The 24,233-nt window shown below is 40.1% G+C and overlaps 1 protein-coding gene across 2 annotated transcripts in view; it reads right to left on the minus strand.

Moving 5' to 3' along the window:
• FREM1 (FRAS1 related extracellular matrix 1) overlaps window positions 1-24,233 on the minus strand; it is a 267,168-nt gene that overhangs the window by 100,565 nt on the left and 142,370 nt on the right. The window contains exons 21-25 of one of the 2 annotated variants that reach the window (XM_073635658.1): window positions 24,047-24,191; window positions 21,860-22,003; window positions 18,005-18,198; window positions 10,930-11,194; window positions 3,172-3,583 (exon numbers count right to left, since the gene is read on the minus strand). In XM_073635658.1, coding sequence (XP_073491759.1) covers window positions 3,172-3,583; window positions 10,930-11,194; window positions 18,005-18,198; window positions 21,860-22,003; window positions 24,047-24,191 — 1,160 coding nt within the window. Of the gene's footprint in view, window positions 1-3,171; window positions 3,634-10,929; window positions 11,195-18,004; window positions 18,199-21,859; window positions 22,004-24,046; window positions 24,192-24,233 lie in introns of those variants that run through there. The other variant, XM_073635669.1, reaches the window with a different exon arrangement.

The following is a 24,233-nucleotide window of genomic DNA, read 5'->3' on the forward strand; positions in this document are numbered from 1 at the left end:
TTAAAGTATATGTAACCCCTAATCGTGAACTTTCCTTGTTTGCTCTCTTATGGCATTTGAAAATTGAAAGCATTTTGTTATATCTTTTCCAAAAAAAATAAAAATACTTGTTGTTTCCAGAAATCTTGTTACCTAACTTGCTGTGCATTCTGACTGTGATACACGATTAAAGATACCATTTTATCTAGCTAGCTCTGTGGACTACAAAGCATCTCTCCTTGATATCATAGCAGTATATATTAATGCATATGTTTGTATGAGGATCAAATGTAAGGCCAGTTTCACACAGATGTAAGAATTTACTGATGTTTATTCTCAGGATCTTGTTGACAGAAAGATCCTAAATAATATGTTCCATAAGGACTTTGCGTAAACTTGCGTATGTGAACACAAATGTAATATTTTTTTTCACTGCCAGTGTTGCAATAAATGCATATATAAATGCGTAAACATGCGTATAGACACATAAACACACGTACGCACATAAATTACTGCATTTAAATGGAAACATTTCTATTTTTATTTTACAGCTCTGTATTTATCACTGTACTCACTGTATTACTGATCTTTACGCAGCTGTGTTCATTGTTCCATAGACAACAATTCATCTATATTCAGATCAGTAAAAAAAAGTTGTTGTTTTTATACTACCGTGTGCAAGAGGCCTAAATCAGCACCTCTAGAATAGCAGAAAGAAGGAGGTGGGTTAAGCATGGTTTCCGTATAACGTATTTGCATTTACACTAATGCCCTGTACACACGGTCAGATTTTCCGACGGAAAATGTGTGATAGGACCTTGTTGTTGGAAACTCCGACCGTGTGTAGGCTCCATCACACATTTTCCATCGGATTTTCCGACACACAAAGTTTGAGAGCAGGATATAACATTTTCGGACAACAAAATCCGATGAAAGCTATTGGCCACTGCCCCATTTATAGTCCCGACGTACTTGTTTTACATCACCGCGTTTAGAACGATCGGATTTTCCAACAACTTTGTGTGACCGTGTGTATGCAAGACAAGTTTGAGCCAACTGAAAAAATCCTAGGATTTTGTTGTCGGAATGTCCGAACAAAGTCCGACCGTGTGTACAGGGCATTAGAGTCAGCATGTGACCACACCCATGTACAAAATATTCATTGTATCTGTCCATACTTTGCAATGTCCAAATCAAACATCTGATCATTTGCTACTGTCTGTATACTAAGCCAACATTTTTAAAGAACCAATGGAGATTCCACTTTGGTTTAACTGAGTTTTCTCTGGGAAAGATATTGTAACAGTTAAATCTTGCTGATACAGTAGAATATTCGTGTAAGAGTTACCAAGAAGGCCTAATATTAGTTGCATACATACTAGAAGGTTTGGTGTATTTTAGTGTTGTCTTTCAAATTTACTTCTCAGTTTAAGTGTCAACAAGAACTAAAGATAATGGCAATCACTGCTTACTGGCAATGTGCCCCAATTGTGTATTCTCTAAAGAATGTTGGTATTGCAGACAATGGGGAGTAGTTTCATGTTCTTGGATGGAAGCCATACTTTGTCTGTCAGAGTGAAGCAATAATAGATACTTCCATCCCCTATACAATTCCCCAGACATAACTGAGCTTGAGACCTTACTCTAATATGAGATTCCTGTTTATTTGGGGTGGTTTAATTCCACTTTATATTGCAGTTCTTTTGTTTCAAACATACTTCCCAAATTTACATAACAATGAGATATATGAAGAATTACTAAACAATAGCCTAATTAAATGCACTCATTTCAGCTATCATTCCATTCATACTTGGGGAATATCGTGTTAGAATGGATGTAGTTTTATTCCTAATAGCCTGTGTGAAATAAACATGTACCATCAGACTTGCTTCCATCTATCTAGCTGAGGTGGAAGTTGAAGTACCAGCATTTGTCATGCCAGATGTTCATAAAATGAATGGGAGAAATGTAGAACATGAAGTCACTGGACAGTAACACCCAAGAGTGCAATCTATTTTTCTGGTTCACAAGTGAAACCTATTTATAAAGAATTTGCAAAATCAAGTATCTTGTCTTTTTCCAAATTCATTATCTTTTCATAGGTCCATTTTGCAGTATTTTATTTTAAAAAAACAACATCGTAGAAGGAGTTGGAGGAATGAGTAAAAACTACCTCCCAAAGAAAAAATCCTGTACACCTAGAACCAGGTTTGTACCACTTAAAGTAATTGGATTATGGAAGCTTGAGCGTAGAGAAATATTATTTTCAATGATCACATGAAAAGCTACAGGAAGCCACCAGATAAACAGATTCTGCAGTAAAAATTGTGTAAAATCTAAACCCTAAAAGAAAAACAAACAGGCACAAAAACAATAAGGAGCAATAGAGAAAAAGAAAAAAGTCCCAACTTTCTAAATACCCCCCCAAGACTCTGGCCATGCTAAGACAAGCTACAGTATCAGCAGAAAGTTATTCTCAGTTATTACAACCTCAGTGTAGCCTATACTTTTATTAACTGAACACCCAATACGTATGAATGTTCTTTCCAGAGAATCCATACAGCAGAGTAGTCCAAGCAGTCCAAGGAACGACAAGTAAGAGGAAATTTGTCCAAAGCCTAATCTAACACAGTTTTTATCAAAACAAGTATGTCAGGACTTGAGTCACTTGCTGGTGGCACTGTTGTCCCTAGAGCTGAAAGACGCAGTTTACATGGCCACCAGCTGGTGTCTCCCAGCAGCCAGCTTATCCTAGTAATTAGGCTTCACCCGATACTGGAGTGGAAGGTATACAATCCCTCCCTTAGTGGATATTGTTGCCTCAGTGTTCTGCCTGTGAGCAATGTTTCTGCCTGATCCTTTATCTTGAATCCTGTGTCTTGTATACTGTGACCTGCTTCCAGTACCCTGTACCCTATACCCTGCATCTATCACTCTGTATCCTCCCCTTGTTCCCAGTCCTGATCCTGCCCTGATCATGTGCTCTCTCCATTTTTGTACATAGCCAGTGTTAAGTTGTTGTTCTGGGTTTGCTGCACATTCAGGTTTATTACTTACTTTTACCTTGTTCGTGGTTTGTTGGTGTTGGTATTTTCTCTTTATTTGATTAGCATGACACCATGTCAAATTCTACCTTTCAACCATGATATTGCGTTTTTGATTTTTTTTTTCCCAATATGTTGCAACACTTACTTGTATAATGAAAGGTACTGGTTCAAATTGCACTTTCCCATCAATTATAAAGCCTTGATTCGACCTGTCCGTCACAACAAATGTGAATTTGTCAATCTGAGCATCTTGACCACTGTGTCTGTAGGCAACATCCATGTTATCAATGTCTCTTTGGGTAAAGTTTTTCTGCAGGAATGAACCTCTCACATATATATGTCCATACTGAGGCTGTTCCATAATCAGATATGTAATATTTTCAGTTGCTGTGTCAGGATCCATGGTTTGAAGAATGTCTGGAGAGATCAGAGCCACCGATCCTTTCCTCTGCTTAAGACCGTAGTTCTTTGATAATGTTGGGGGAGTCCTATCAACCATCTCTATAGTAACTTGTAGGGTCCCATGTTTTGTCTGCAGACCATTACTGACAAGGAATCTGGCAAAAAGAGGCAAGGTAGCCTTCAACATGTGTTCCTGATTCACCATCTACACAAAAGAAATAACAAACCTTTACTCAAAGGTTTTTCTAGTAGAGTTTGTGAACATCTTAGATCGTCTAAGATCTTACAGATATTGGGGCTGATGTATGGAAAGCATGCTATATAAAAAAGTTATTGTCCCTAACCATTTTTGCGGTCCATGATGTGAAAATAAAAATGGCTTCAAATTGCAACATTTTTTTTTTCTGTTAGCACACTTTTCGTGCATCAGTCTCTATATAATTCTCTTCAAGGAAAGTACATCTTATCTGATGGCTTGGCCAACTTTAATTCAATTTTAATAGATTTTACTATAAACTGCTGAGGAGGGAAGCATGGAGAGTATGTGTATCTGTTTGGCGGCTGAAGTTTAATCCATGCTTCCAATTTTCTGAGCTGCAACGTCAAAGCTAAAGAATTTTTGAAAACTAGTACATGTACTTCAGTGAAAATATTTGGGAAATTACTGCACTAAACGAATCATATGAAAAGCTGCTAACACTAAAACAAAGTCAAAGAAATATGCAAAGACACAGTGTAGCGCAGAGAACCATCAAAAATACAACATACTAAAAGTGCAATAAAAATCTGTAAACATATAATGCTAATGTATACAGGAAAAATAATGATATATGCAAAACAATTATTAATAATGATAAAGTCCAGTAACTGAACCCATGAAAACGTGAAATCACTACTAAAGTGAGCTCATTTCACAAATGTGAAGGATTTGAGATCCACTCTTAAAATTACACTTGGAATAGTGAAATAGAGTGTGACTGGTCGTTGAGATGCCAAAAATAGTAAAAAAAGTAAAAGTAAAAAAAAAAATCTTCCACCAAGAAAGTATAGATGTATACTCTTACCAGACAGAGTGGACCCACATGCCAGCGGCAGTGAGTCAATCGAGCTTGTATCATCCAAAGCCTGGGACTCGAAAGTTGCACAAGGCTGGATGAAACTGGAACCCGGTTGGGGATCAGTCCAAAAGTAGGTATTAGATAGGCAAATGTTCTCACTTGGACCTTTGCAGCTCTCCCCAGACAGGACTAGCCTGATCCCCAGGCCAAGAGCACTGGCTACATGTTCTAGGTGAGATTTAATTACCAGTGGGGAGACTCCACTGCCGCTGGCATGTTTCACGTTTTCATGGGTTCAGTTACTGGACTTTATCATTATTAATCATTTTTTTGCATATATCATTATTTTTCCTGTATACATTAGCATTTTAATGCACTTTTAGTATGTTGTATTTTTTATGGTTCTCAGCGCTACACTGTCTTTTTGCATGTACTTCAGTCTCTATATGTTTCAAAGTTTACAACTGACACATACTACATGTTGCTTAAACAAGATTAAATGACTGCTATTATTTGTTCTCGTGCTCCCTCAGCTGGCATGCCTTGAATATATAGCTTGGAATTTTCCCTTTGAGGACCAAATGTTATAAAGAAATTAAGTGGCAGCAGGAAGTGAGTTGGCATTACTGTCAGAAATAGTATCCCAGGCATAATATATGCTTATAAACACCATTAGTTTAGCTTTTACAATTTAGTTGTTTCGTTTTTCCTTACACTTGCCCAGTGTGTTTCTCCATTTATTAGGGAGAAAACTGTATGTTCTAGGGATGGCATAACATCAAAGAATATCATCAAACACATGCTAGGGGCTTGTTCACACCTGAGCTATGAAAATGCTGGATAAAAAAAGAATCTTTGATTTTCAAAATGCAGTGGAGAGGTATCCTAAGAGGAAGCATACCCCAGCACTGTGTACACCATGCATGCAGAAGTTTGAGAGCCATAGCTTACCACATATAAGAGCACATATGTGAACTAATCCATTGAATGAAATAGTTCTGTTCTCATAAGCTTATATCATGATGAGCTACAATATTATGTGGTAAACCACCACCATCTAAATGAGTCCTAGATTATTTTATTTTTTTTCATTTTATCCAGTGCAGAAGTAATTGATCATTTTAAAAAAGATATATTTATTGAGGTGAGATGCTCAATAAATGCCATTGGCTGATTCTTGACAGGCAGTAAAAGATTTTTCTCAGTACAGTTCTACAGATCCAGTGTGTCAGCAACAATCCACTAATTCACTACTCTACGCCACAAATCTGGTGAATAACTGGCTAAGCTGAAACAGTTAAAATTTGAGAGTAAAAGTCTTTGGTGCTCAGCAGGGGCCACATCTTCAATTGAACATTACAGATCCTCTGTGCTGCCTGCAGCTCCATGGTGATGGAACTGGCTACAGAGGCTGCCATCTGTCATGGAATTTGAAAAGATAAAGAGAAAAAAAATGCAGAGGAGCAGTAAATAGTGCCAATTCAATGCAAAATCAAGCCAGCGTGTCAAAATGGAGGACATTTGCTTCTGTACTTGGCATACTGCTGCCGGCACCTGATGTCAGGGGTTGCTAATCACTCGGTGTCATCTGTCCAAACAAGAAGTGCCACATTCTTCTTCCAGCCCAAAACCATCAGACAATGCGTAGTAATATTTCAGACTTGCGGAAAGTGCAGTAGTGGAACATTAAATCTGATCACTCAGACACACATTAATTGATGTTGCCCCGGCTGTTCTGGCCAGCTCCCGATTATAGCCAAGGGAAGAACACCAGGTTAGCAGACATGCAGGTCCTCGCCAGATTTTTAACAGCAAGAAATGTTAATTAAAAGAGTTTTAAAAATGAACGAGTCTTTGTTTTAGGGTTTCTAATTATATTTCTATTCTAAAACAAAGGATTTTTATACCACTAAGCTGGACTGGTGATGATCTCTTGTGAGCTGACACTGTAACACCAGGTGCCATCATGCCACTACCAGATGCAGCAACTACTGAAAACACTCAAGAGCATACATGTTTCCAGTTTTTGCCTATTAATGCATTAATGACACAGGGCCCGAACACTCTCTGTTTATTGGATTTTTTATGCCACAATAAAATGTGTCAAGGTTTTATAATAAGTCAAAATGAAAAATATTTCAAATACAGTCAAACCAATAGGAACTGTTGCTATAAAATGTAAATAACAGGAAACAGCTCTCTCATGGATAATCTGCTAATGTTTTAACAGAAAAGGTAATCAGCAGAATGATCACACAGGGAGTAACTGTAACATACAGTTTACAACACAGGTGCAAAGTTGCATAATGCAAAACAGGTTCAGATACGAAAGAGCATGCATACAGCATTGTAGAATAATACAGATTATGAAAGCTGCACACATATAGACTTTTCACAGCAATGTCTCTGTGACTCAGTAGCATGTGGCTGCATAGAATAGTTTCTATGAGATTCTATAACAACAGAGTGTCTAACTGAGAAACACTGGTAGTTGCTATTATCTTCATAGACAGCATCTCTAACAGTCAAGTCCACGGTAGCTCTAGTAACACAAGTGAACAGCTGGAGGCATCCAAAGCCCAAAGACAGAGAGGGACCACTCCACTGGAACTGTAGCACTCTGGTAGCAATTGGTGAGGTGCTTGGTCTTCAAGAGAAGCTGCATGCTAATATTTACCAGCCTGGCTGCCTGCACTCCTGTTCTTACAGTGGAGGGCCTCTCACTTGGCTACAGATCACCTGCCCAGATAACTTACTAATTTCCCCGGGTGTGTCCATGAATCCAGGAAGTTGTGGGAAATAGAGTTAAAGGGGCCTGCATCTGAGTATGGTGAGTAAATGGGATCTCTAATACAGAGTTTTAAAATGGGCCTGTTTCTCTCAATAGAGAAAAACTACACGATACAGATGTGCTTTATTACAACCATGGAGCTTTCATATACTACAGTTAGTAAATGTATGCACTCAAGACATAGAACCAACTAGAACTAATCATCTTTCCTGATTGGCAATTGGTGATAAAAAGGCCTCCCATTGTGTACTGCCCATTTTAAATTAATATACAATTGCCATGTTTGGCCTATTCTGTTAACCCACAATGTCTATTGATTTCTCTTAATAATTTATACAGTTGGATTAATTTACTAAGATAATTGTAACAATAAAGTGTATGTAAACCCTATATCTATGTTTCACTATGTTTGGCATCCTGCTTCACTGTATACAGCTTTCTTAAAGTAGAACTATAGACAAAACTTTTTTTTTTCTAGAGCAAGGGAAGGTTATGTAGCACCCTCTAGGTAGGTAGGTGCTAGAGTTCGGATTTTTGGAGGCCAGGTAAATTTAGGCAGGCCTGGCTGGCAGCCAGGCCTGTTTGTTTTGATCTGATCAGGGCTGAGAGTGGCTCAGCTGGTGACTCACAGGCAGCAACACTGAGACTCCCTTTTCTTTCCAGAGTTTGCTAGAAAGATCTGGAAAGAGAGGAGGAGAGGAGAGGTGGAGCTGCCTGGGGTGTTTTAGGGAGCCCTGACCAATCCCCAACCTGGTTCAGCGGGGGGCAGGCCTCCTCAAATACCCAGGGTCAGCCCAGCTGGGGAGGAGTTGTTCAGGTGGAAGAGCTTGAGATGGAGTGCTAGGCTGTCGGGGCCTTTGAAGGAGCTCCCCAGTCTGGAAGGGGGTGACCTTGGGCCTGGGCTCGGGTGCAGACAGGACCCTCGTACAAACCACAGGGGTGTCCTGGACAGGAGGCAAAGGAGGAGCAAGAGAGGAGGATGCAGTCTGGGATGGGTGCAAAACCAGCGATGTGGACTGTGGTGTCATGGGCAGTGGAGAAGGTCAGCTGCAGACAGGAGGGCTGGCAGGGCCTGAAGATGGGTTACTGGGCTCAGTAGCTGCATGTAGGACAGCTAGCACCAGAGACTTTCTATGTTACTATACTATAGGGGACCGCAGTCCCTGGCTGCAAAGGGAAAATGCTAAGGCCTGGCTGAGCCAGTGTCAGGCCTAACCACTTTGTGCTAGCTGTGCCTGAAGATTAGAGAGGAAGCAATGTGCAGGAGGAAAAGGACGTGAAGATTAAAGAGGAAGCGATGTGCAGGAGAAGAAAGACGTGAAGATTAGAGAGGAAGCAATGTGCAGGAGAAGAAATGGAGTGTATATAGTTGTCCCAAGTAAGTTCTACCAATTCCACAGGGCATCCCATACTTCCCTTACCCCATCTAAGTTCAATCCCCTCAATAAAACAAAAAACAAAAAAGCACATAGACTGTTCTATATCTCTGAGTGTCTGAGAGGTGAATGCCGGACTGGGCGGGGTGACAGGTGGCTCCTACGGGGGGTACCGCTACAGTTATAAACCCTGTCAGATTTTTTTTCACCATCTCTGGCCCATTGCAGAGATTCACTTCCTAACCCATAGCCAAACAGAGAGTGACAGGAAATTTCAGCCAATTAGGGGAATTCCTCGGGGCCCCCCTCAGGTCAACAGAACTAGCATCCCCATTGGAAGATTTCCCCTCTATTACTTTTCTGGGGACAACCCAAAATGTGGGATTTTCCTTTACTTTCACTTTCAATGATAAAGGTAAACAGGACAAATAGAGAGGGGGAATTGCCTTAACGGGGGCACAGACAGCAATAAAAACTGACAGGTGTGCCAATCTTTCTGCACACTATCCAAAACTAAAAAAAAAGTTTTGCCTTTAGTTATGCTTTAAGCAAATTTATTGAAACATTTGCTAAGTTTCTTACCTAGAGATATTGCCAGTAACAGGATTTCCCTGTTGCAGGCTGGCAACACTAAACTGCTGCCTCACGATTAGCAGCATCATTGTTAACTTGCCGTATGTCCTCCTTCAGTTGACTTTTGGGCTGTCTATCGTTAGACCTGATAGACAGACCAACAGTTAGCTGAAGGAGATTACACAGAAGGCCGACAATGCTAAAGATGGTTCAAATCTTGGTTGGTTCAGCAGGAACTCACCAAGATTTGAATCATGTATGGGCAGGCTGAATCCATCAATTTGGGTTCAAACAGCCTGCCAGATTTTACATGCGATTATTGCAAGTGGCTGTTATAGCTGCTAGCAATAATCACTGCCTTCTCCTGACGGGGACAGCTTTGCCCAACGCAAGAAGACAATGTCTCGGCAGGATGGATTGCTGTATCAACACTGTTTGTGCTGATGGGGGAATCAAGCACATTTCCTGAAATAGGTGGTTATAGGTGGTTGCAGGAAAGAAATTTGCTTTGTCTATGGCTGGCCTTAATGTTGTCAGCCTTTAACAGAAAGTGCTGCTATTGTCAAGAATTTTTCAACAATTCACAAAAATTTATTTGTGTAAGAAAATTGTATACAGAGAGATATAATACCATACATTAACCAATTAGCGACCGCTCTATAACAGTTTTACTGCTACAGGGTGGCAGCTGTGCGCCGGATCACATATATATACGTGATTCTGGTCTTACACCAGCAGGGGGTGTGAACATGGGGACCACTTCTGCTGTGAAAATTCACACCAGAATCTGATCTGCGGGTGCTGGGCACTTGATGTTCTCCGGCACCCACATATCGCCGCTAAACTACACAGAATGGGGATCCGCCTATGCGAACAAGGCAGATCCTCATTCTGACAGGGGGGAAGGCATGGATTATGTGTTCCTGCAAAGCAGGGACTGGAATCCATGTCTTCCCCTAGTAAAAGCAGCACACTGTACATACAAACACTGGGTAGGCACACATTTACTTATGATTGCCCTAGATGTTTAACCCCTTCCCAGCCAGTGTCATGAGTACAGTAACAGTGCATATTTTTAGCACTGATCACTGTATTAGTGTCACTGGTTTTCACATAGTATCAAAAGTGTCAGTTAGTGTCCGATTGTCCACTGCAATATTGCAGTCCCTCTATAAGTCGCTGATTGCTGCCATTACTAGTAAGAAAAAAGAAAAAAAATTCATAAATATACCCCATAGTTTGTAGGCGCTATTTTATTTTTAACCAAAATCATGTAGCAGAGTACATATTGGCCTACATTTATGAAAAATTTATGAAGAAATTAGATTTTTACATTTTTTTGTTGGATGAGTTTTATAACAGAAAGTAAAAATTGTATTATAATGATTTAGAGAGTACAAAAAGTAAAAGTATTTTAGCCAATAAAACAATTATTTGTTCCTTTTTTTTTTTTATAAAACTGTACAGTCAGATACTGCATCCTAGCTTACCAGACATTAAAAAACACCAAGCTGTTGATTTTGGAAAGTGGAATCAAGCTTTGAAACAAAGCTAGATTCACACCACTTCACTTGTTTCTTTGGTGCCAGGAAAGGCCAAGTTCCATAATGGTCTCCTGGCAGTGGAGAGATCAGGTTAATAAATCATCTATTAGCTCAGAATAAAAAAGACAGACAGGAGAGACTTTCAATCTAGACACCTACTTGAACGTATCAGCAGCAGCTGCAGCTTTGCCATTGTGGAAGTAGCAGACAGTCTGAGCAGCCACATCCATCTGACTGAAGCTTGTTATGGGAATTCCAGGGTGGTTGACATATTCAATCTGGCCGTACTGAGGCGGTGAGGAGAGCACGTAGAGCAGCTCTTCTGGTTTGTCAGTGCCATCAAAAGCAAAGAGCACATCAGTACTTATGATGGCTCTGTCACCTCTTGACACATGGAGCGTTTTCAATGACAGTACAATGTCTCCTGAGGACAAATAAAACACATGAGGACACAAATGGCATGATGAGATGTGCTATACTCTACACACAGTATTTCTATTTAGGTTCATAAATGATTTGTACATTGTAACAATTTACCATTGGAAAACAGAGCCCTTCCGACTTATTCAATTTGCACACACAACAATGGTGATATATAAATGTGGTATCACAAATAAATCTATCAGACTTCACTTGCAGAAATCAGAAACAAGATGAAGTTTGATAGGTTGCTAACTGCTGGTGCTTAATGAAGCCTAAAAATTGAATAAAAAAATTGATGCCATTCAGATCGAGTCTATAAGACAAGTAAAAAGGCGCAAGGCACAATTACCTTCAATGAAAAACCGATTAGTCCAAAAACTTAAAATAGACTGGAAAGATGCATGTAAATGTTCATGCACATATGTTGGGAAAATATAAACGGAGGTCAGTCAGGGCAGCCACCAAAGGAACCAAAAGCGGGATCCAGCAAGCTAAAACAATAGTATACGACGCGTTTCAGAATCGGCTTGCCATTGGTGGAAGAATGGCCACATTCCTTTATCAAGCATCAAGATTCCTCCCTGGACTTCACATGCCCTGCAGGAACTGCTGTGACCTGTAGTTCCACTGCATCTCTTCAAGCTCAGCCAACTGACCTTAATGCAACTTCTCCAACTTTTATGTGAGTGGATATTGCTGTTTTAATAAAATGTGTTTATGATATATATTCAGAGGCGCCCCTCTCCTTGTTGCAGATCGAGTCTATACATCTCTTTTAGGTTGGCACTTGTGTTTATCAGAACTTTAAAGTATGGGTAAAGGGAAAACTTTTAAAATTTTTTGGATAAAGTGGAGAGAAATTAGAACACCTGTCAGGTTTTTATTGCTGTCTGTGCCCCGGTTAGGGAGACTCACACTCTATTTGTCATGTTTACCTTTATTACTTAAAGTGAAAGAATATCCCACATTTTGTGTTGCCCTCAGAATGACAAAATAGGAAAAATGTTCCAATGGGGTGACTAATTCTGGTGACCCTGATGACTACCAGGGATTCCCTCAATTCAGATGGATTTCCTCTCACTTCTTGTTTTGGCTATGGGACAGGAAGTGATGAGAAATCTCCCCAGTAGGACACAGATGGCAAAAAAACCTGAGAGCAACTACAACCCTCCCTTACTCAATCCAAAATGAAAAAAAGGTTTGTCTAGTTCTAATTTAATCAAATAATTTTATAATAAATTATAGCAGCAAGGGGCTCAGTAGGCCATCTCAGACTTTCCCTTCCTAACAAGAAAATCAAGATCTCTCACAAGGATTCTTCTATTGCTATCATAGCAGTTAATGAATATTGCTGGTGATACTTTGAAAAGACTGTTTTTGTTATCAACCTAGTTAATTGAATCACTTCCCATCCTCAAGCTGTTTATAAATGGCCTAAGGTTGAAGTTGTTATACCAGGATCATGGTTGAGGCTACAACCATGATCCCAGTATTGTTTTTGTCAACACATTTTATGTAAAAGTGATCCAAACGGCTTCAGAGCCACTGAATCACTTTTAGAGGGGGCAGAAGGGGGTCCCCTCCTCCTGCCATTGCTAACGCCTTCCAGGATTTACCTTCAGATCGAAGAGCCCGGTAAGGATGTGACCGGTGCCATCTGCTTCCTTGGACACAGTGAGACGAACTGATGTTGTTCCACCCACTGTGTGATATCAGAAACCAGAAGCAATGAGGATTTAGTCACTTCTGTTTTCGGTGAACAAGCTGTTACTGGCTTGTAAAGCATGTGATCAAACCAATCTCATTTGATCAGATGATTTGAAGACCAGAGGTATCTAATAGATCCAAATCTCTCCATATAGAGGACTGGTCACAGCCCATGCTATCACAAAGAATGTTATTCATTCCTTGTGGATAGGAATAGTGTTGATCCCCCCCCCCCCCCCACAAAAAAAATTAAAGGTACAATGTAAAAAAAGTAAATAACATGTATAATAAAATAAAAAAAATTAAAGTGCCTACACATGTGAGGTATTTCCACGAAATGTCAGAGTAAGAGCAATAATTCTGGCAGCAGGCCCCCTGTGTAACATTAAACAGGTAACCTGTAAAGGCTTTTAAAGTGGTTGTAAACCCTTACAGACCACTTTAAAAATAAGGCTTACCTGTAGCTACCCAGGATATCTCCTAATCTCCTAAACCTCCACGGTTTAGGAAATATCCCCTGTATTTGCATATGCCGACATCATGCACATGAGCACTGACACAAACCAAAGCAATGGCACGTATGCGCCGTTGCTTCAGTGAGTGTGCCGTTACCGCGCGCATGCACGGGTTGTGATGTCATCGCGGCTCCGGCCAATCACAGTGCTGGAGCCGCGATACCCGGAAGTAACCCCTGGGAGTGATGTCGCCGGCCAGTGCTGTGTACGGGCACTGCAGCGAGGGCTTCAAGCTCAGGTGAGTATTACATAGTGAGCTAGTATGCATAGCATACTAGCTCATTATGCCTTTGTCTTGCAGGTGTTAGTTTTTTGGGGGTTTTTTTCAAAGTGGGTTTACAACCTCTTTAATGCATCACCTATGGAGATTTGTAGGTACCGCAGTTTAGCGTTGTTCCACAGGCATACGCAATTTTAAAGTGTGACATGTTAGGTATCTATTTACTCAGTGTAACATCATCTTTTATGTTTTACCAAATTGGGTATTACATTGTGTTTGTGTTTACTAAAACTCATTAAATTGTATTTTTTTCCAGAAAATTTGCATATGATAAACTGCTGCCCAAATGTCATGTGGTATAAAAAAAAAAAATTGAAACACAATTTTATTCTCCAGGGTCTCTGCTTAAAAAAATGCATTATATTTGGGGGTTCTAAGTAATTTTCTAGCAAAAAAAAAAAATGCTGATCTGTACATGCATGGCAGAAATGTCAAAATTAGCCCCAGCTGAAAGTGGTTAAAGCCCAACTCTAGGCACAGCTATTTTCACATTTTTGCAAATCTTTAATACTCAGTTTAAAATTTAGTTTTTGGATTATGTGCGCTGCAGATATGTACAGTGGGAGCTGCACTTCCGGCTTCCCCGCCGCATTGAAATGGTGCCTATGATAAACACCGGCTCAGGTGTTGTGCCTCTACCTCCTCCTCCCTTGGCTCTGTGATACACAAAGCACAGCATAGTGATGATATTGTAGCTATGCTTTGTGAATGGCACAGCAGAGGGATGAGACAGAGGCAGAATACTGGAGCTAGTGTCTATCATACCATGTTCTTAAGCAGTGAGCAGCTGGAAGTGTGACTCCAACTGTACATATCAGAAGCACTCAGCAGACCAAAAACAGTTTTTTTTTTTATAAAACAGATGTAGCAGATACAGTTTTAAGGATTAAAGATTTACAAAATGTAAAAATAGCTGTGTCTAGAGTTTGGCTTTAATGGTCATATCAACTTTCAGTTGTACAGTATAGTTAGGATGAAAAAAAGGCACATGTACACTGCAATTCATCTAGAAGATAAGCAAGAATAAAATGTAAAAAACTTGCTTTTATAGAACCCTAATCTTGCAGTTAATGTATATCAGAGGAAGGCAAGATACCCTAAGGCTCTATCCACACATATGCAGCTCTGCAAGACACATTTTGCGTGGGCACGGCAGCCTATTCATTTGAATGGGCTACCGTGCCTCCTGAAATGCAAGGGAAAGGTCCCTGCAGCATTTTCTGTGTGGGTGGCTGTGGGAACGGGTATGAATCCGCAGCGGGAACCACCCACATAGGTGTAAACCTAGCCTTACAAAGGTCTAATTTGCTCTAACAGGAAAAAACCTAACCATGTATTTCTTGGATCAACATTCAAAATATTAGTTCTTATAAATATCGATATCAGTTTATATATTTGTACACTTTCTAAAGGAATGTACAGAGCTGGGTAAAACCAGCTCTCGAGCATAACTGTTAGGGTTCGTTCACACATGTGTTGATTGTGAAGAATGTTGTGTTTAGAATGTGTTTTCATCATGTTTATGAAGCGTTGAAAAAGCCTCAAGAATGCTTGATAAATGCTCATGAAAGTGTTGCTTTTCTGGAGTGAAGTCCCTAAAGGGGAAGTGATGTAGAGAATATGATCTACTTTGAGACGTGGTTAGGTTGTAGTGTGATAGCAGACATTTTTGTGAATTCCGTAAGATGGATTTGTATACTTGATCTCTTTGACACTTGGCTTGGTCCAGCTCAACTTTGCTGAAACAAAAAGCGTTGTCACTGACAATAATGCTGAATGCCTCTATTCCTGCCTGGCACTGTCAATATTGCTGGCAGGCTTGATGATTTTGCCTGCAGACAGAAGCAAATGGTGTTAGAACACAGCTGCTCTGTGCAAAAAGGAAGTGGCTGGAGCTGCTCTGTCCTAGTTCTCTGTATTTCCCAGTGCATTCTGGGATACAGGAGTCTCTAATGTCTCTCCCCCAATGCCCAGTTAACACTTTATAAATGCTTCACTAACACAACATAAATGCTAAAGGCGGTGTTAAGGTCCCTTCCCTCCCGTCCTGGGCCCCACCAGGTGAGCACTACTACATCACATTGCTCCATGTGAGGCAAGGGGGAAGGGATTGGGAGAGCGAGGATCGGGAATTGGGATGACAATGTTAAGTAAAGAGAAGGAGACAAGTATTAGAAGAGAGTAGGAGAGAATGATCATCATGAGGATGAGGATGACAGTAAGGAGGATAATAGAGATGATAGAAGGAGAGTAAGAAAGTGATGGTGATAAGGATGGGGATGACAGTGTTGGGGATGATAATATTGGATGGTGAGGACAGAGATGACAGGATCATTTATAGTAATGGAGGAAGTGATAAAAATTATGGTGAGGATGATGATGACAGTAAAGAAGATGAAGATGATAAAGACAAGTGATGAGGATGATGATTATGGAAGGAGAGTAAAAACAGTGATGATACTGATAAAGATGATGGGGAGGATGGTGATGAAAGTAGAGAGGTTAATGATGAGGATGATGATGGAAGAATGATGAGGACAGAGATGACAATGATATTGTAAAGTACTGGAGAAAGTGATGGTGAGGATAATGATAGAGAAAATGATAAAATGGGGGGGGGGGCGGCATTCGCTAGAACCGATGGGCTGTATTTCCCTACTGCAGCAGCTGAAAGCCAGTCTTCTTCCTTTCCCTCCCGCTGGTATTCAGCTGATGCAGGAGGAAAACACAGCCCATCGGTTCTAGCGAATGCTGTCCCTCCTGTCCAGGTTCCACTGGTAACACAATTAAGCACACCCACCATTCACAACGGCGCACCCAAAGGTGTCCCAGTACTTTTACAATACAATCCTATACTGTATACTACAAAAAAAATCCCAAAATTGGTGTGCACCACTAAAGCGTTAATGCCTGGCTTGAAGAAAAGGTGGCAACCCTAGTGGCTGCACCAGAAGATGCGGCAGATTAGGAGGGGCACCATCACTACAAAAGAAGAGATCCCAGAAGCAGAGCTTTAATAATTCTCTTTTTCTTTCCCTGTGGTACCACTCCTAATTGGCTATGGAAGCGAGGCTTGCCTCATTCAAACTTTACCTATGCGCTGATTGTGTAGGCCTTCACACTACATCTGCAGCAAGTCACTATTACTAAGACTTTGCAATGATTAATATATATATTATTATTACCATCCTATGGCTTATTTCTTTATTTATTACTTGAAATTCTCTCTCTGGGAAGAGGGTTGGGGTGTGTGGATGGAGAACTTCTTTCTCACGGGGGGGGGGGAATCAATGGAGGGGTCTGGCAAGCATCGATGTCTCATGAAAGTGACGTGCTGCTTAATTTTTAACATGATACAACTCAATCCTAGCACTCGTGTGTGAACAGCACTGTGTGGTGCCCATTGTAATATTCATGGCAGGAGTTAATGGGTGGGTATGAGACTTAAAAAATGCTAAATAAATGATGCATACACACAGTGATAAATGTATGAACAAGCCTCTATACTGTTATACTTGCTTCTTACTTATTGCCAAATGAACAAATGGTCTGGTCAGGCAGTGGGGAAAGCAAATATGATTCTGGGACGCATCACTCGAGGATTTCACCAGCCTGAGGTAGACTTTATTTAGAATATTGTGTCTAGTTTTGGAGACCTCACTTACAAAAAGATATAAGGAAGAGTCCAGTGATGGGGAACAAAAATAGTACTTAGGATAGCTATAAACGCTAGGATTTCTCTTGTTCTGCCCTGCAGACACAGACTGTTAATGGGAGTTAATGGGATCGAGAGGTAGTGAGCGAATTTAAACATGCTTGGGATAAACATAGGTCTATACTCATCAAAAAGGTTAAAAAAAGAAAAAGAAAAACATATAAAACAACACATTCAAGCAAAAATAAATTTAAAAAAAATGTGTTAAAAAAAGGGCAGATTAAGGCTGAGTTCATACATATGCGAATTGGATGCAGGTTTCCCCGCATCCAAATCGCATGACAGGAGAGTGTTACCGGCTCTCAATGGAGCCAATTCACACACCTCCGGGGCAGCCGCGGTCCGAATTGTAGAAGGGTCCTGTGCGTCTTCTGGTTCATTTCAGGTGCAAATTCAGCCAAAAATCCGGACTTGATTCACACCTGAAACGGTGAACAGGGGAGCACTGGACCCCCTGCTAGGAGCCGCGGCCACATTTGGTATGAACCCAGCCTCAATAGATCACTTGGTCAAGTTGTCTCTTTCTGCCACCATTCTGTTTTTACTTCCATTTATTACTTATTATTTTAGACAAATTCAGCCACATATACCTACCCTTCTCCATATCTTTGACTTTGATATGAAACTGCATTTGTGGTGATCTGTTCCTGCCGTCCCATAAGTGGAAAGTAAAGCTGTCTTGATTCTTTAAACCTATTGGACCCGTGTGTACATATCTAACTAGGTTCATATCAATGTTCTCTTGAGTGCACATCATACCAGCCTGTATGTTCACCCAGATGTCATTTGTCTAAAATAACAGAAAAACACTTCATAAAATGACATGTTTTCAGGATATTTTTTGAATCAGATCTCAAGGTACTGTTTTTATTTATTTATTTATTATTGCAGGGACTGTTGAAAGAGAAAAACAAATGTAAAATAAATCTTATAGTTGACTTTTATTATGTCTAGGTTAAACAAATTAATAGGTTTGGGTGAAAACCTGGAAATTACTACTTACGTTTTCAATGTTATCCCCGCTGCCACAAAAAAAAAAATCCTATACAAGCTATATATTTCAAAAGTCCAAACTTATTAAGGCTATGGGAGTTCTTGGGACCTGCCAGTGACTGATCAGTTACAGAGCACTGTGAAAAACAGGGGGAATGTTAAGCCTCATACACACGATTGGATTTTCCACAGACAAAACCTTTGACTTTTTTCCGAAGGGCGTTGGCCAGGAACTTGTCTTGCATACAAACGTCAAGGAATTGTCGGGCAACAAACACGAACGTAGTGACATACTATGTGGTTTTTCAGCTCTTTAGCGCCACCCTTTGGGCTCCTTCTGCTAATTTCATGTTAGAAGAAGTTCGGTGAGTGTTGATTCGCGCTTTTCATTTTGCACTTTTCATTTTGCTCTTTTCAGTTCTTTTCTGAACGCCCGTTCATCAATCAGCCATGTTGCGGAATCAAAGGAGATAACGTGTTATTTATTATTGGCCTTGGAGTTGTTGCTTTGACCCAAGTCCAGTCCAGGAACAGGAGGAGGAGGATTTCTTGGACCAAAAATTGGTTGCTTTATTAATCGTGACCAATTATGTCATATACCTTTGCTGCGGGAGCTCCAGGAGAATAATCCGGATGATTTTCGGAATTATCTCTGGATGATGGACCCCTGCTCCAACTCTTGGTATTGTTGACCCCCCTATATTAAGAAGCAGGACACATGCATGAGGCTTTTATTTTATTTTTTGGTTGAATAATGATTTGATTTGGTATATTTTCTATATTTTTGGATGCATGGAATGCACTTTTTGGTTAAGTTCTATTGGCAGATAGCATGTCTAATTTTATTTGTTTTCTTTTTGTAATGCACAATAAAAAAATTGTGGAGAATAATACTTGGCTATGTGTTTTACTTCAAATGACAGTTTGGGAGTAGGCAGTTACATTTTAAAAAATACAATGTAAAATTAACAAGGGACACCAACATAGTTGTATCTTTGATCTTAAAAAGTACAGGATAATGGTGTTGTGGTAACTTGCCCAAAAAAAAGAAAAAAAAAAAACAAGCATAAAAATATTATTCTTGATATCACTAGAAAATAAAAGCCTTTTAAAATACGTTTGGCAGAACTCTATCAGTATCACCAGCAAAGCAGCTTCATTATTATTCCATTAAAGAAGAAGAGAATGTGCGCTGCATTTGGAGATTTCATAATTTGCCGCGTCACAAATGTTAATTCTCCATTACGAACCCTAGTTTACAAGACTTGGTTTGTCCTTGCTTTCGAGCATGCGTGTTTGTACTTTGGACTTTTGTCCAACGGACTTGTGTACACACGCTTGGAAAATCCGACAACAGACCATTGTCCGTGGAAAATTTATAAACCTACCATTCAACATTTGTCCACGGAAAGTTGGCCAACAATTCTATGATGGAGCGTACAAATGGTCGGATTTTTCGCCAACAGCCTGTCATCACACATTTCCCGTCGGAAAATCCGATCTTGTGTACGAGGCTTTAGATGTTACCCCATACTTGGAAGTACCAGCAGGAATTTTGCACAGATATTTGTGGTGCATTTTTCCAAAAGAAAATCCAAGTTCACTTTGATAATGGATGTCATATTCAGTATAACCAGTTGTAACACAGGTTCTATTTGATCACATGGAGTTAGTTTATCAAAGAATCAGCCATGAAAACCTCACCAGATCTAAATCTGTTGCTCGCAAGTAAGATTTCTAATTCCTTACTCTGTTTGCTTTAATCATTACAAATTGTATTTCATGAGATAAAAATATCTCATTTTGGTTGTACTCATTTTTTGACTGGTTATAGGTATCAGTTGCACCCTTTCCCCCACAAGTGGGACAGGGAGTGGATATACTATATCCTCTGTTGTTTTACCCTTTCTGGAGTTGGGTAAGGAACGCCTGACCAGGGAAATACGTCTCTAACTAAAACATACATGTAAGTTTACAAATATATATATATATATATATATATATATATATATATACACACTATATTACAAAAAAGTATTGGGACACCTTTTTTTAAAACGCACATGAATTTTAATGGCATCCCAGTCTTAATTTGTAGGGTTCCTTTGCAGCCATAACAGCTTCAACTCTTCTGGGAAGGCTGTCCACAAGGTTTAGGAATGTGTCTATGGATATGTTTCACCATTCTTACAGTAGCGCATTTGTGAGGCCAGGCACTGATGTGGACAAGAAGGCCTGACTCGCAGTCTCAGCTCTAATTCATCCCAAAGGTGTTGTATAGGGTTAAGGTCAGGACTCTGTGCAGGCCATTCAAGCTCCTCTACCCCAAACTCGCTCATCCATGTCTTTATACACCTTGCTTTGTGCACTGGTGTGCAGTCATGTTGGAACAGTAAGGGGCCATCCTCAAACTGTTCCCACAAGGTTGGGAGCATGAAATTGTTCAAAATGTTTTGGTATGCTGATGCCTTAAGACTTCCCTTCACTGGAACTAAGGGGCCAAGCCCAACCCCTGAAAAACAACCCCACATCATAATCCCCCCTCCACCAAATGATTTGGACCAGTGCACAAAGCAAGCTCCATAAAGACATGGATGAGAGATTTGGGGTGGAGGAACTTGACTGGCCTGCACAGAGTCCGAACCTTACCTTTGGGATGAATTAGAGCGGAGACTGTGAGCCTGGCCTTCTTATCTACATCAGTGCCTGACCTCACAAATGCGCTTCTGGAAGAATGGTGAAACATTCCCATAGACACACTCCTAAATTTTGTGGACAACCTTCCCAGAAGAGTTGAAGCTGTTATAGCTGCAAAGGGTGGGCCAACGCAATATTGAACCCTACGGACTAAGACTGGGATGCCACTAAAGTTCATGTGCATGTAAAGGCAGGTGTCCCAATACTTTTGGTAATATAGTGTATATATACATATATTTACAGTTGTAAGTCCAAAAACCAACCCATGTGAAAAACAACATTTTATGATTTTTTTGGTTTCAAAACAAAATGCTTATAGTAATAAAATCATTATCAACTCTGCGCTGCTATGGGATCTAGGGAGCAGTAAAGCTAAACTAGGAAAAAATAGAGTGATTTTTCTGCCTATGCAGGGTGGCCAATCACAAAGCTAGCTTTACTGAATTACAAATCCCTTGGCAGGTAAAATATTAAGCATATGTTGTGTTTAGCCATTTGCCTTCAGTCCTGATTTAAATCTCAACATATTAAAAGCTGGAAAGCATTAGGCTATATATGAAAATAGATAGGGACTTACTATTTTTTCATTTGATAAACTCCATTAAACAATAAGTCGATTTGAGTAGTCCTTTAAGAGAATCAATGAGTATTGCCCTAACTCTCATTAAATAAGAAAAGTAATTAAACATAGATAAATATAAAATAATATAGAACTGAAAAATAAAACATAATTAAACAAGCTTGAAAAAGCTTGTACAGGCCTTTAATTGAAGTTGTCCTTGATCTGGAATCCTTTCAATCACATAGTGAATTTGCTCTCGCGGCGTATCTTTATCTTCTGCTGACAGTACAGCACTTGAAATAATGTAATGTTCACCCATGCTTAGTACTACTTCACAGTGCCTTTAGAAAACAAAATATAAATCATTAACAAATGCTTTGTAGGATTCTTCTGCTTATATGTTTGGAAGGCACATTATAATATTAGCCTAGCAATTAAATTGATATCCTTGAAGTCAGGGTGGTATTGCTCTATATCTGACCATGAGCTGTGGGTGTTTTTTTCAGCACCACCTGGCTTTACAAAAGTCAATTGAATATTCGAAGGAACCAGGTGGAAAATTGTTGGTCAGACAATGACTGCTTCAGAAGAGATGCAATCATTAATTGGGTATTCATTCAGCTGCGGATGCTGCAAATGTCCAAATACATTAGCTGGTAGCATAGATTCCTGTGTAATGTGGATGGAGGGATTGATTGATTTCTCTTTAAATCTAAGTGTATATGGCTAGCTTTAGCCTCCTTTTATCTGTTTTTGGATTCCAAACTTGGTTATCAGTTTTAATGGAAAAAAGTATATAGTGGTGCTAGAGGGGTGTATTAGGAGCACATGCCAATAAAACACCATGGCATAATGAATCAGTCCCATATAAAAATCCATCAATTAAAGGATGGTCAGGCAACATCCTTGTATATAACAAACACATAATCGTTAAAACATCATAGTATAGTGAATCAGTCCATAAAAAGAGTCCATAGAAAAAAGTTTTCAGACAGCACTTGATGGCAGAACCCTTATGCCCTGTACACACGGTCGGACTTTGTTCGGACATTCCGACAACAAAATCCTAGGATTTTTTCAGACGGATGTTGGCTCAAACTTGTCTTGCATACACACGGTCAGACAAAGTTGTCGGAACATCCGATCGTTTTAAACGCGGTGACGTAAAACACGTACGTCGGGACTATAAACGGGGCAGTGGCCAATAGCTTTCATCTCTTTATTTATTCTGAGCATGCGTGGCACTTTGTCCGTCGGATTTGTGTACACACGATCGGAAATTTCCGACAACGGATTTTGTTGTCGGAAAATTTTATCTCCTGCTCTCCAACTTTGTGTGTCGGAAAATCCGATGGAGCCCACACACGGTCGGAATTTCCGACAACAAGGTCCTATCGGACATTTTCCATCGGAAAATCCGACCGTGTGTACGGGGCATTAGAGTGAAGCAAATAACTCTGTAAATGAAGACAGGAACAGAGGGGCACTGGACTAAGTGCAGCATTAAAATCAATAATTTATTATAAATGAAGACAAATGGCAACTCGATGAGTAATACAGGCACAATTTGTATAATTGTCGGTTTAGGAGCCTCTCCAAGCCGTCCTGGTGCAGTGGCAGCCTCAAGCACTGGCTGTTTTGTTGGAAGGAAGCAGGAAGCAGCCGATAGCCGCTGTAACTAGCATGGAACGCAAGATGGCGCCAGGCCGGACATGATGTCACACGGAGGGCATGCTGGCATGCTGACGTAGGATGGGCGGTAACATGTTTCAAAGCAATGGTTTCTTCTTCAGGCCTTCAACGTGGAAGGTTGTGCAGGAAAGGCATGTTCCATGCGTGTCTCCTGCACTGAACGTGAACGCGCTGCCCTTGTGAGAGGTGCGTGGATGCCAATTATTGCCACACAAACTCAAATGCTGTAAGCTTGCAGTCACCCAACCACATGGTACCTCAGTACCATGCAGTTTGGGGTGGTGCAATCTGAAAAATTACTGATTGCACTATTTTTTCAGTATTCTGGTATGTTTGGCAGCGCTTTGAAATGAATGGGCTGTCATAAAGAGAGCGCGCAGGACCACACGGGATCACACACGTTCTAGTGTGAATCAGCCCTTAGGAGAAATGGTCCCTGTACTGAGATGTAACACTTACATGCAGTGGAAGACAGGGACCTATCTACAGTATGTTATCTGGCACAGATGCCCACATCACAAGACTAGCTGAACAGAAAAACAATCTTTTGACAGACAGAAGAGTTAGCATGTATGTATTTCAACTGTGTACATGTAGGGAGTGGTATTGAAGCTGCCATTGCTGACCTCTTTTGGAATATGATTAAGGTGTTGACATAATTTATAGGACATGATTAATTACATTAAACTTACCTTGACAAGACTGGCTTTTCATCATTAATCCCATTGACTGTAACAAAGATTGTTCTCTCAACTTCATGTTTTCCATCTGACAACTTGATTGTGAAACTGTCTGCAAGGTTTTCTGAATCATCATGTACATACACTAACTTCATACCTATTCAAATAAAAAAGATATCCAATGTACACAATTATATGT

Source organism: Aquarana catesbeiana, linkage group LG01 (assembly GCF_042186555.1).
Source record: "Aquarana catesbeiana isolate 2022-GZ linkage group LG01, ASM4218655v1, whole genome shotgun sequence".
Classification (NCBI taxonomy): domain Eukaryota; kingdom Metazoa; phylum Chordata; class Amphibia; order Anura; family Ranidae; genus Aquarana; species Aquarana catesbeiana.